We start from the raw sequence: 13,585 nt of genomic DNA, 5'->3' as shown, positions 1-13,585 counted from the left end.
CATGTACTACATTCGTCAGGCCATTTCCACTACCAAACACGAAAAGTTTTAAAAAACACAAAAGGCACGAAAGGTGACCTGACGTGCTGCCGGCATGCTGTTATGGATCTGTTCTAAATGGCTGTGCTGCCTTACTTGTGAGCGTCCTTATGGTGAATGTTCTTAACCCCTTAATGACAAGACCTGTACATGTACGGGCTCAAAATGCATTGTTTTCAATGGGTTTAGGGACCACCCACTGTCCTTAAGGGGTAAAGTGGGATATCCCTGTATTACACAAACACATGTTTGAAAAGCCACTTTTGGACTTATCACCAATATAAGCTTGGAAAAAAACAAAACAAAGACAAGAACTGATACTCTGGACAATTAACTCTTTAACAGCCTGTCACAAAGATTCTGCTGTAGTGACTTGCAAATGCGGTCAACCATCAGGTTGAGGTAACAATATCTGTACATCCTGACAACAGTCGTGAAAATACATTCTGAAAAAGGTAGCAATACTTTAAATGAAGACATCTCATGTAGGGATTTAAAATGTGATATACAAGTGATAAATACCTCCAGGAAGGGGCATAATATTAAATCAGAATAAAATAGTAATGAGTTATCTTCAGAGTACGTGGCCCCGGGAGTTTGTCCATTCCTCCTAAGACTTTAAGAATAGTATACAAAACCACAATGGGTCTATTATTATTATTATTCTATTACAACAATGACTTTGAAGAAAATTGAATTCTAAGCAGGCGTTCAAGTTTTATTGTTAGGCAGAACACTGCAGATAAATTTACTGTAGAAGTACTGCGGCAAAGGTGTAACTTCGCAGCTGGATTATTATATGGCAGTTAAAAGTTATTGGCACATTAAAATGATGGCTTTTGTTGTAAACGCTGAAGTATATTTCAAATTTACTTAACAATTTCAATGGACAAATAAATGTATGCCAACAGGAACTTTTCCTCTTCTTTTTTTGTGTGGTACTGGCTACCTTCATTATTGAATTTTGGTTATTTGATCAAAGTATATCCCATTAATTATTTTGGAATTGGTTATTTATAAGTGATATAGAAAATGTTAGACTATTTACAGATGTTGCAAGATGTAGCTTGTGATTTTTATTTTTTTATGACTAAACTGAGTCACTAAACTAATGGCTTTTTGTGATTTCTATTTGGCTGGAGCAGTTCTCCTGTTTCAATATTGTATCTTTAACTTAATGGTTTATTCTAAAAATGTGACGCAAATAAGCCTAGTGCATGGTCATCAGAAAATATGATGTCTGGTAGGAGGCATTATCTTCTAAATAAATGGATTGGCCCACTTACTAGGATAGATATTCTGTAACATCTAGGGGTTGTTCTCCCAAAACCAAACACAATTACCTTCATGTGGTTATCAGCTCTACTTAACACCCTTTAATGGAACACTTTTATTATGGAACACTGAGTAGTCACAGTGACCATGTGACACCACTTGCGACACCACTTCTCATTGTGCCCTATGTTAATATTATAAGTAAGTCTTATTTTGTCTATTGTGTTGCCCCGAAAAAGTTATAATCTAGACAAATTCCTAACATGTTTCTAGATTATGATTTGTAGGGTCCAGGGGTTGGAGTATGTGAGTTGTAACTACCTTTAGGGTAGTACCTTTAGCAGTTAGTCTGTTTATGGTTACAGAACATGGTGTATCCTTTTGTATCACCCAAACAGTAATGTATTTCCTGGTGCCTATATGTGTGGTTTAGCTAAGAGACTGAAGTCAAGAAATTAACATTCCAGCAGACATAACCAATTAGGTACATCAACTGTTAGAAATCTGTAAAGCATCAAAAAAATATGCTCCTAAAACTGGACCACCAATTAAATCTATCCTTTTATAGTCTTTTCCAATTTCAGAATTTCTGAGACGGTATTATGTGTTTGAATTTATTCAAGCAGATAATTAGGTGATGCATATGCTTTATAAATTACTGTGCTATTTTTGTATGAAATTGATTTTAAAAACAACAAGCCTGCTTCTTTGAATGTAGTTGATTACACTCTTTTCATAGGGAAAATGAAACTATATAGCGATGCAGTGCCATTTCTAGAATCAAAAGTAGTTAACCGTAACAATTAACCCCTTTTGACTACTAGAAAGCTATTTTATAGAGAGGTCATATCTACTTAACTGCAAAACCGTGCCATTCCAGTTATGCGAGGCATATCTGCCAATAAAGGAGTTGTTGTTTTTGTGCTATTTTTGGTGGGATTGAAGGCCACATTTCAGTAACAATAACATAAGGTAGAGAAAATGACTTAATGAGGTTTGAGGTTTTACATAAGGTGGAAAGGAAGGGGAAGCAAGACTGACTAAATGGTTATAATTTGTATTTAAAATTCTAGGATGTCTGTTCAAAATCGATCCATGGATGACCTCATAGGTATTATGAAATGAGCTACCACTATCCTGGAGTAAAGCTTGAACATCTCTTTAATAATTTATGTTTTTAATGTGATGTCAGACCACAGTAAGACATTTATTTAAGTACTAGGTACACACTGGTTGCGGGGTGGTAAGAAAATGTTGGGGACAGTTTCTTCCTTAGGGCTGCTCTAATAATGAAAGACATGAGTAACTGGAAATGCTTGTTATTACAAAGGTTTCTCTCACAACTAGCAGCTGTTTGTGAGTTTAGCTTAGCCAAGAACTAAAAGTGCTTAAGTTACTTGCCTAAAGGTCAGTCCCCAATCAGTACAGCCTCAAAATGTAACTGACTTGTGCCATTACAGAGGAAAAATCTCTATCAGCCTAGTAGACTTTTCCCTGTCATAAGGGATGTCTACAACCAAAATACAATGTTAAATCCCTACACTTATCTTTTGGCCTTCATAAGCCTCATTCGTAAGATGTTGTTGAATATAAAAGTAGTTTCTTACATCTGCTATGCCCAGGAGTGCAATACATTGGTGTTGCTGAGTATACAGTCGTGTGAAAAAGAAAGTGCACCCTCTTTAAAGTCTATGATAGTACATATTGGGACATTATTACAATCATCTATTCCATAGCAGGTCTAATAATTAGGTAAATGCAACCTCAGATGAACAACACATGACATATCACACTGTGTCATGATTTATTCAACAAAAATAAAGCCAAAATGGAGAAGCTGACCTGTAAATGTGGGATGAGTGAACTCACAAAAGGAAGTACTAGTAGTATTAGTAACTCATTCCACTTGTTCTAAAGCACCTATACTAAAGAAAAGCAATTTACATGTGCTGGCAAGGAACATGTGACTGAAAAGTATGTCCACCAGAAAATGATCAAATGGTCACCGTTGTGTGCTTTTGTCCAGATATATTTTTGCATTATGTTTCTTTTAATGTTTGAACACTTATTTAAATACACACATGCATCTTTGAGATGCATATCTTTCCTTCTCCTAGAAATAAAATACAATGTAGCTTTCCCTTTAAAATTAAGGCACAAAGATGAATGAGTGATTAAACTTATATGTGTAAAGCCCTCTGTTGTTACTTTATGCAAATATAATCATTGTACTTATTATATTGCTGTTCAGTCTAATGTTGGATAACAATGTGGGTTTTTTTCTCTCTCATTCGACAAATATTCCATTTTCTGTGGGTGGCTGCTATGGCAACTTCAGTCTCCTTTTGCTGAAAATAAGCATCTTTAAACACACTTTTTTATTATTATTGAATTGTGCCTTCCTGCACATTATCACAGTCATTGTAAGCAAAACTTCAAAGATCAAACGTTATGGGTTATGGTAGCGAATGCATATAAATGTAGCGTAATTCCGAAGTTTAACAAGACATGCTTAAGAGGCAGGAACAAACAGATAATTTGCTCAGGCATGTCCTTGTGGAAATGTAACAAAGATATTGCAGAGCGCTGAGTATATTACTGAACAGAATGTATGGCGGTACTGTTAACACAACTACTCCGGCCATATCTACACTTAAACCTGAGTAGAATTTCCAATAATGTCAGATGCATGCATTAACACTTAGGACTGAATAATGAATCAGTATTTCATTACACAGACAGAGTGCATATGAATATTGTATAAAGGCATTCATTTGTCCTTTTGTTTTGATTTGGTTACAAGTGGAATTTTCTCAGACATATGTTATTTAATATTTATATGATAAAGTGACTGATTTGTATGGTTAATACCCATTTTTATAGAAGTGTGCATCTTCATGGGTATGTATGAATTAGTATATTACAAAGAAGACATAGTTACTGCCATTGCACTTTATTCTCTTTTATTAAAGTGTTTTTGTTTTTACTTTATGTGTAAACCTGTCAAGGTTGCGCTATACAACATGCTCACTGTGTGAGCACTGTATCCGACCAAGGTGAATTTGTTTCCTTGAGAGCTGCTGTAGTATCTTGAAAAGAATGGGATATTTTAATTCATAATTCACAGCTGTTTAAAATGCTTTTATTTCCCATTAATCCACTCAAACAAAATGATGTAATGGAGTTCCATTATGTGCAAAATGTGCTATCAATTTTTATGTATACTATGAAAGATTGACATGATATACCAAGTGGCTATTTGCTTATGTTAAAACGCAGATGTAGAAATCTGCAATATATATGTGTATAAATATATTCATAAAAAAATAAAATAATGCACATTTGTAAATAATGAATTTCTGAAATATTTGATGACAGCAAATGCTCAAAGTGTGACAATAATAATATTATGTTTTTGGTATTATTATCATTAGAGGTAGTGATTTTATTAGTTAAATTATTATTTAGTTAATACTGTTATTATTCAAGAAAGTAATAGCTGGATTCAATGGTAGAGGTCAGTCTATTAAACATATTTGAATAGCAATCCACCAATATACAGCAATAGGAAAATATAGAACAAAATATATGTTGATGTAGTTATTAAATTTGGACATCTACATATTTACATATGTATGCGCGTGTGTGTATATATATATATATATATATATATATATATATATAATCAAAAACTAAGAGTAAGAGAAACAGGAAAACAGGAGAGGAGTCTTGGTTCATTTAAAAAGGCACTTGGTTTCGTCAGGACCAGAAGTACTTTTTTGTGAGGTTTATGAGAAACCCACTTGTAGATTGAGGGGGATTTGGGGGCTTGTGTGAATTGTCCTGCCATTCTTAGTTGTTTCATATTGCTCTGTGGAACCCAATAGTCTTGAATCCTCGAGGTCACCCCAGGCAATTTCTCTGGGTTTGAATGTTTTGAATGTTTTGTGCCATCATTGCTGCGAGCTGTAGTACCATAGTTGCTCGATTATAAGATGACCCCCCAAAATTTGAATATTAATTTAGAAAAAAAAGAAAAAGCTTGAATATAATACTACCCTATAGGAAAAAAGTTTTACTAGTAAATATTAATTCACATGTTAACAATTTTTTCAAATTAAATAAAAACTGATTGAGAAAAAAATCTTTTTTTGTTTTTATTTCCTTTTATTTGTCAGCCTGCCTCCAGTTATGCACATCTGCCCCCCAGATATGCCTCATACCCCCTTATATGCCACTCTGCCCCCAGATTTGCCTTGTGTCTCCTATATGCTACTCTGCCTCTCAGATATGCCTTTTAACCCCCTGTTTGCCACTCTGCCTCCCAGATATGCATTATACACCGCTATATGCTACTCTGCCTCCCAGATATGCCTTTCAACCCCCTATTGGCCACTCTGTCCCCAGATATGCCTTTTACAACCCTATATGCCACTCTGCCTCCCTGATATGCCTTATACCCCTATATGCCACTCTGCCTCCAGAAATAACTTATACCCCCATATGCCACTCTTACCCCACCCCCAACTTACCAGTGCATCCCTAGACTTGTCCCCCGTGCTTCATATTCCCTGGTGTCAAGTGTGAGCAGCTGATTGAGGCCTGCGCGTACTTCAGCCTGAACTTCTATGGCTGAGCACTGGAAGGTTATGTCACGCCAGTGCGCTGTAATAGAAGCCCTGGCGGAAGTGGCGGCAGCAGCTGAGGTTGTCTGTGCACATCCCGCAAACAGTCACTGGCTGCCAGAGAGGAGGATCCAGGTCACCTGTGTGCTGCAGGGGAAGGTCATGTGATGCCAGTGCTCCGTCATAGAAGCCCCGGCAGAAGTGCCAGCAGCAGTGGAGGTTGTTTGTGTGCATCGTGCAAACAATCGGTCTCCTGCAGTGCTGCGGGGGATCTGGATCTTAGTCTTGTAGTCAGACCTCTATTTACTCTGAAAAAAAACTTGTCTTATAATCGAGCAAATACGGTAATTAGAGACAGAGGGTATTGCCAACCCCCCCCCCCCCCCACTACACTTTGGTAGTATCATTTGTTAGATATTCTTGATGCTTTGTTATGATGGATGTTTATAGTTGTTTTAGTTTCTCGAAAAAAAAATATCGATTGGCAGAGCTCTTAATACCGGTATATAAAGAAGTATGTGACATTTTGACCAATTCAGCTTCTGTGATTCCTTGTGCTACTGAACATGTTTTCATTAGGAATCTTTGAAATAGTAATGAAAACAACAACAAAAAAGATTTTGGCAATAACATAATAAGAATTGTTAGCATGCCTTTGCAGGAACAAATACTAAATAGAATGTGAGCCACCAATATGTTGGCTTTCCTCCAGCACTGTGCGTCCACTGAAGAGTTCATGTAAGAAATATTGTAACAGCAAGGAACTGATTATTAAAAGTACAACTCCCTTTCTGGTAATCAGATGCTATTACCTCCAATGTGGTGTTCATTCAAATGTTGTTTCCCATTTATGTAGCTGTAACAGTCAGGCCATAAATTCATTTTTGTTTCTTTCTTATCAGATACTTGGTGCCAAGAGATCAGGACAATTAAGCTCATTATATGGAAATCTCAAGATAATTATTGTATTTGAGCAGTGGCTTAGCTATAATGGGGGGGGGTGCCTCTAGACAGGGGAGAGCCAAGTGTCATTGATGCCTGGATGCAATATTTTTTGTGCTTCCCTATCATTATTCTAGGTACATATAAAGAATCCTAGAGTATTATATATAAAAAAGAAAAATTATATATAATATTGTATGTTAATATAGTTTATATATTTTAATAGACAATGTAAATGTGGGGTACATATGCTAAATTGATTGTTGTTAATTTTGGGAAATCTATGTTGCGAAAAAGGCTTATTAGCTTTGTCATCATCCATGGTTACTTCTTACCTTGATGCTTACCTTGAAACCATGTGCTTCTTCTCTTCTAGGTGATTAGCATAATTTGAGAGATCAGTTGTGTCTGCATATAGCTGGCTGTAAAATACGGACACAAGATATGGATAAAGTGTGATCTACTTCACTATCCCCAGTGATGCCACCCCAAGCCACATACACCCAGGTCCATAAATATTTGGACAGTGACACAGTTTTCATAATACTGGATCTGTATTCCACCACAATGGAACCATTATGTGATTGAAGATCAGAGTTTCACTCTGGTATTGAAGAAAAGTCCACTTCGTTGTCTTAAAAAGCTCTTTGGCTGCTTTTGCAGTATATTTGGGTCATTGTTGGTACATCTGTAGTGTGAAGCTCGGTCCTATGGTGTGGATGAGCTCACCATTGCAGACCTTCTATTTTAGAATGCACCAAATCATTGATTTGGCCACTCGTAATGTTTCTGTGATTCTGCCGAATGCCTGCTTTACTTCTGACAGCTCTTTGAATATCATATTAAGGGTTCACAACAACAGCTTCCAGATGCAAATTCCACATTTGAAATCAACTCCAGACCTTTTAAGTGCTTAATTGATAATGAAATAATGAGGGGATAGCCCACACCTGGCCACGAAACAGCGTCTCTTTCAATTATCCAATTACTTTTGGTCCCTTGAAAAGTAGGGGATTACGTATCACAAGTGCGGTAATTCCTAAACTCTGAAAGTCTGCACTTCAATCATATCTTGATTGCTTCATTTGAAATCCTTTATGCTGGTTTACAGAGTTAAAATTATGAAAAATGTTTCACTGTCCAAATATTTATGGGCCTGACTGTATATTTCCCTCCTAAAGGAATCCGCAATCAGAATAAAAAACAAGCCCTAGAGGAGGTGAGCTGAGGTCTGGGTCTATCATGATGAGTCACAGGCCTAAAGTCCCTCATACCTATTCAGTGTGAAAATACTTAATCAGGCCCCTAGGTGCAGTGTATTTCTAATAGCTACTTTCACATGCTTCTGGTTGCAGCTACCTGGGTGCTATTCTGAGTCTGGGAGTTGCTTTTGCGACCCACAAACCTGTCTGTCTACAGTGAGGAGCAATAAGATCATGGAAGCAAATTGCTTCTCAAATTGATGTGAGAAATGGTGATATCCACACCTGGGAACGTCTGGCTACCTGGAGCCTACCCTTGTGGGATGCGGCCAGGGCTGCTCACTGACATCAGAGGGCGGTCCCACTGACATCGGTGACAGGGGTGTAACTAGAAACCACGGAGCCCTGGTGTGAAGAATTACCCCGGGACCAACTTCAACAGCTAGTCTGCGCCATGATTGCCCCCACACAAATTACACACACTTACTCATACTCACTAACACACACTCCATGCCACCCCACTTGCACAAGTACACACCCATGCTTTCCCACACACAAGTACACATGCATGATCACATACAAACAAGTACATATGCATGCTCACACACACAGAAGTACACATGCATGCTCGCACACACAGTACACATGCATGCTCACACACACAAAGTACACATGCATGCTCACACACACAAAGTACACACGCATGCTCAAACACACAAAGTACACATGCATGCTCACACACACAAGTACACATACATACATATACATATAAATCCACATATATATGCAAACACATATACATGTATCCCACCTCCCCCTGCTTACCTCTCACTGCTTTCTAAACTATTTTTAACTGGTATGAGGAGACAGGAAGAAGGGGTCTCAGGGGTCACACGGGCCTGGTAGTTACACCAGTGGTCGGCGGGCAGTCCTGCTGACGTCAATGGGCTGGCCCGTTGATGTCCGGGGGGGTTCCCATTGACGTTAGGGACATTCCCGCTGATGTCAGGAGGCTGACATCACAGGAAACACTCCCATTTAAAGGGGAAATGGTTGGGAAGCAGGGCCTGTCAAGACCCCACGACCCGGGAGATTCGGGTATTGACCCGGAGAACGGGAGGAGTTCACAGGTATGGTGATATCCCATAAAAAAATAGAACATGGGGGTACTTGACATAGGCATATGCTCATGTATCGCAATTTGTTTTAACCCATGACTGCCCAGGCAGGGGTTAACAGGCTCAAGGATACAGAGATGACACTTTCCCTCAATGGAAAAACTCATGCATATAGTATATTAACCAAATCAAAATACATGCATAATAATCAACAATGAAAGAGGAATGAAATAGATTATGCATATGCTCCTTCCTGCACTGGGAGACCCTCAAAGTTATACGCAGCCTTACAGCGCAATATAGACTGCAGGACTAAGGCCAAGCACCGTACACTAGTCCATGGCAGAGTCTCATCATTGCTGGAAAGAGCCCACTTTTATACCTTTTGGTAATACATGAAATTCAATGTAAATATCCAGCTACGTGATCATGCTGATTAACTATTGTTTATAAATACTGTGGTTAATGAAAAAATAAGATGCTTTATTCTCTATCCTGTCAGTCTGGGTTCTCAAACTCCCAGCATTCCTGGTTCAAGGACATATTCAACTTGTCACACTAGAACATTTCACATAACATCATCTTGACTTAAAGTTCCTGTTATGCTTTATACAGAGAATAGCTGAAAAAAACCATATTACCCTTTACACCAACATGCCTTCCTTACACTATTAACCCTTTTGTGTCACAATCCTCTTGCAGGCACTACACAAGTATACCTAGGACGTCCTGGTGTTTCGTAAATGTCCTGCTGTAAAAATGAATAGTCTCATAAACCACATACGGACCTAACGTATCTACTCCAGTCATTTACTGGAAATTGCTTAAGTTCTCATTATACAGCTGGACTTTCACCCTTAAGCTAAATAACCAATAAACGTATACAGTGCAAAAATAAAGATGTTGGCACATTTACGGTGAGATCCTAAGATGCAACTTCCAGCAATATAAGCAAGGAAACCAGTGACTTGTATAAAATAGATAATGGATATTAGGAAAATGTAACCTAAAAGAAAGTAAACATTCTTCTTATTTAAGAGTGGGAGATATTATACACAAAACATAACATTGATGCAAACTGACGATTGATTCTGTTTTTCTTTATATTTGTAGTCTAATAAGAAATAAGAAATTACAGTTTCCATCTTCACCATTTGTGATACACTGTTGTGTGAAATGACTTTTTTATTTCTTGTTTTTATTTTCAGATGTATATTACCAGCACTATCAAAACCAAAGGGACTCGACTTGCCAAACCTGTCCTGTGCTTGGGTTTAATGTGCCTGGCTTTTCTTACTGGAATAAACAGGGTGGCAGAATATCGAAATCACTGGTCAGACGTCATAGCAGGGTTCCTTATTGGCATATCTATAGCTGTTTTTCTGGTATGTTTTATACATTATATTTAATAATGCTACTGTAAAATTTGATTTTCAATCTATCATGTTGATCAACCAATAGCTTCCTAATGTCTCAATGGAGCTTTGCTACTCTGCATTTTTAGATAAATAGTATAGAGCTTGTTCATGCAATTTGTATATATTTACATACATTATTATAACAGCGTTCTAAGGGAACTTTGTTGTGCTATTTTGTATATATATGATACTTTTATACAAGGGATAGCTAGAAGTGTTATTGTTCTTCGCTTCAGAGGATGTCTATTCACTAAAGTTCCATTTGTTAGCCCTTAATTTAAGCTCCAGCCCTTATATACTAATGTATATCATGGTTTAGTGTTACCTTATAATTAATGTTTTTTTAATCTAAATACGTAAAGGTATTTATCAGAATCCTCTCCATACACTTGCCATGTTTCCCTCACACTCAGATGCTTGCCTTGGATGATATGTGTTTCCAATTGTTAGGTGGTAAATGGATATTTCAGTACTTATTAAGTATGTTAATATGTATTCATGTATATTCCAGCTGTTTGGAGCAGTAAGCTGTACCTTTAACCTTTAGACATGTATTCTCTTAAAACACCAAGTTGTTTGGTGAACACTTAGAGTCTTCTCTTCTGTTCTGTTGAGTTGCCACTGCAGTTTATCTTGATTGCTGTTGAGTTGCACTTCCCACTCATCAACAGTTAAGGTGGTGGTTATTATTTTTTGTCTGTCAGTTATTTTATGGCTTTACACATAATCTTAAAGAGGGTCTATCACTAACTATAAACAGAGAAATATATTAAAGATAATACTGTTCCTTCCTGAAACACTGTGTCAGAATGATGTACCATTTCTCTGGGGCAGAGGCCAACCAAAGTTATTTTTTCTTCTTTGCTTGCGTATGACTTTAAATTATGTGTTCCAGGTTGTTTGTGTGGTTAACAATTTTAAGGGACGGCAAACAGAGCAAGAAAAATCTCCGATAGACAATTTGGCACAGATGCCAATGATCAGCATTCCTCGTGTAGAAAGCCCATTGGAGAAGGTAAGTCTGATGTTCAATTCAAGCTAGATGGGAAATTTTCATCCTCTGAACGCCATCATTGTAAATCCCTTGGAAAAGTTGTAATATAGAGTAGAATATGAAAGCACTTGCTTACTATTTAGTACATTTTACAGCTGTACTGTTCTTAGTGTTTATTTCATTCATATTTTCCAGTTATCAATTATTATTTTTGAGGGGTACTATTAGTTCATTAGATTAAGAAGATAAGATGAGCATTACTTGCTTGGTACCATAATAAATATGGATGTATGGATCTTTATAATAGTTATCATAAGAAATGTAGAAGCATTTACTATTTTATGACAAATTATTTAGTCATTTTGAACTTTCTGTACTAGAACAGTTAAGTATTTAAATGCTGTAGCCAATTATAAGGTATTCTTTGTCAAACGTTTTCTCAATTACCTTTCATTCCCCAAATTAGACATTTTCTAGAACAAAATGTGCTGTAATAAAGACACTGCTAGTCATGCTATACATACTTAAGCCTGTTAACAGGCTTTGGATAGAAGTACACAACGTCAAAGTATCTAATGTCCCCTCTCTCCTCTTGTGTAAAATAGGTTAGGTGGTGTTATAAACAAAGTGTGACCTTCAAGTGGCCAACGGGTCTTTTAGACAGTATAATATAAATAGAAATTGGCCAGTGGATGTTCAGACCTCTGGTTCCCTATAAAACTAATGTGTCATGCATTACTCGCTTTCTCCAATCTCCACTATGATTAAATATTGCCCTGGTGCAAGCCTGTTCAGTTTCATTTATTAAACTATGATAAACAGGGTACCCTATTATGACCTATTACTCAAGTTAAAGTAAAATATGGTTAACAAACTGATAAAAAATCTGGTAAAATCTTCAAAGTAAAGATCATATTTGTAATCTATGGATAAAGAAGCCACATTAGTTTTTAGGAGTTTAATACTTTTCTTCATATGTCACTTTATAAAGATTTTAAAGAACTGGAAATTCAGTAGATCTCACATTTAATGATAAGTAATGAGTTCCTCTGTGGGGAATGAGATGACCATCAATCCAGGGTTTCCAGAGGAAATATGCCAAATGGATATATCTTCAGAGCAGGGCCGGCCCAAGGCAAAATGCCGCCTGGGGCGAATTTTAAACTGCCGTCCCCCCTTATCTACCCCTCCGTTCCTGCCGCCCCCCCCATTATCTACCCTTACCGCCCCATTATCTACCCTTACCCCCCCTTGTACTTACCTTTCAGCAGTCCTGCGGCGAGTCTCCCTGTTCGGTCTCAGTGCCGGCTTGTAATGCTGAGCATTACAAGCCGGCACCGAGACCGAACAGGGAGACTCACCGCAGAGGAGAGAGAGAGGGGCGCCGAGCGGGTACTGACAGCTTGGTAAGCGAAAACTACTCGGTGCCCCTTTCTCTCTCTTTCGCTTGGGGCTTGGGGTGGCAAAGTGCCGCCCCTTCAAAAGTGCTGCCTGGAGCGGTTGCCTCACTCGGCTCCATTGTCGGGCCGGCCCTGCTTCAGAGGACTGCAACATTAAAAATGGATTTATTTTTTTAAAGAAGATGCGTTATTCATACATGCTACAAAGTAACATATAAATTAGATATTTGCCAGAGGTTTATGCAAATATAGTCATTAAAATATGCAAATTGATTCACAGATCATTTCACAACAAATATCAAGCTAAAAGCCACAGAAAAAAAGTTTTCAAACCACATACTGATGGACTTTTTTTAAATAAAAAATCCATACTTGCATCCAACATCCAATGTTTGCCTGAAACAAAATTCTGTGCCTCCTATCGAAGTCACTGGAGCAGCAATCACAAGTATACCAATGTTCAGATAGCATACATGTGATTGGCGGCTGCTACTCCCATCAACTAGAAAGGGAGTCCTACTGAGCATGTGCAAGAAGCATACCATAGCATTTCCCCTGCATTCAGTAGAGGC

The 13,585-nt window shown here is 37.7% G+C and overlaps 1 protein-coding gene across 1 annotated transcript in view; it reads left to right on the top strand.

Moving 5' to 3' along the window:
* LOC149279416 (phospholipid phosphatase-related protein type 5) overlaps nucleotides 1–13,585 on the top strand; it is a 73,750-nt gene that overhangs the window by 52,615 nt on the left and 7,550 nt on the right. The window contains exons 4-5 of the mRNA XM_089501189.1: nucleotides 10,410–10,586; nucleotides 11,515–11,634. Coding sequence (XP_089357315.1) covers nucleotides 10,410–10,586; nucleotides 11,515–11,634 — 297 coding nt within the window. The remainder of the gene's footprint in view (nucleotides 1–10,409; nucleotides 10,587–11,514; nucleotides 11,635–13,585) is intronic.

The sequence above is a fragment of the Sceloporus occidentalis genome, unplaced genomic scaffold, assembly GCF_023333645.1.
Source record: "Sceloporus occidentalis isolate IW3139 unplaced genomic scaffold, rSceOcc1.0.p SCAF_166, whole genome shotgun sequence".
Classification (NCBI taxonomy): Eukaryota; Metazoa; Chordata; class Lepidosauria; order Squamata; family Phrynosomatidae; genus Sceloporus; species Sceloporus occidentalis.
Note: the sequence above shows the minus strand (reverse complement) of the source record. Positions and strands in the feature narration are given on the sequence as shown.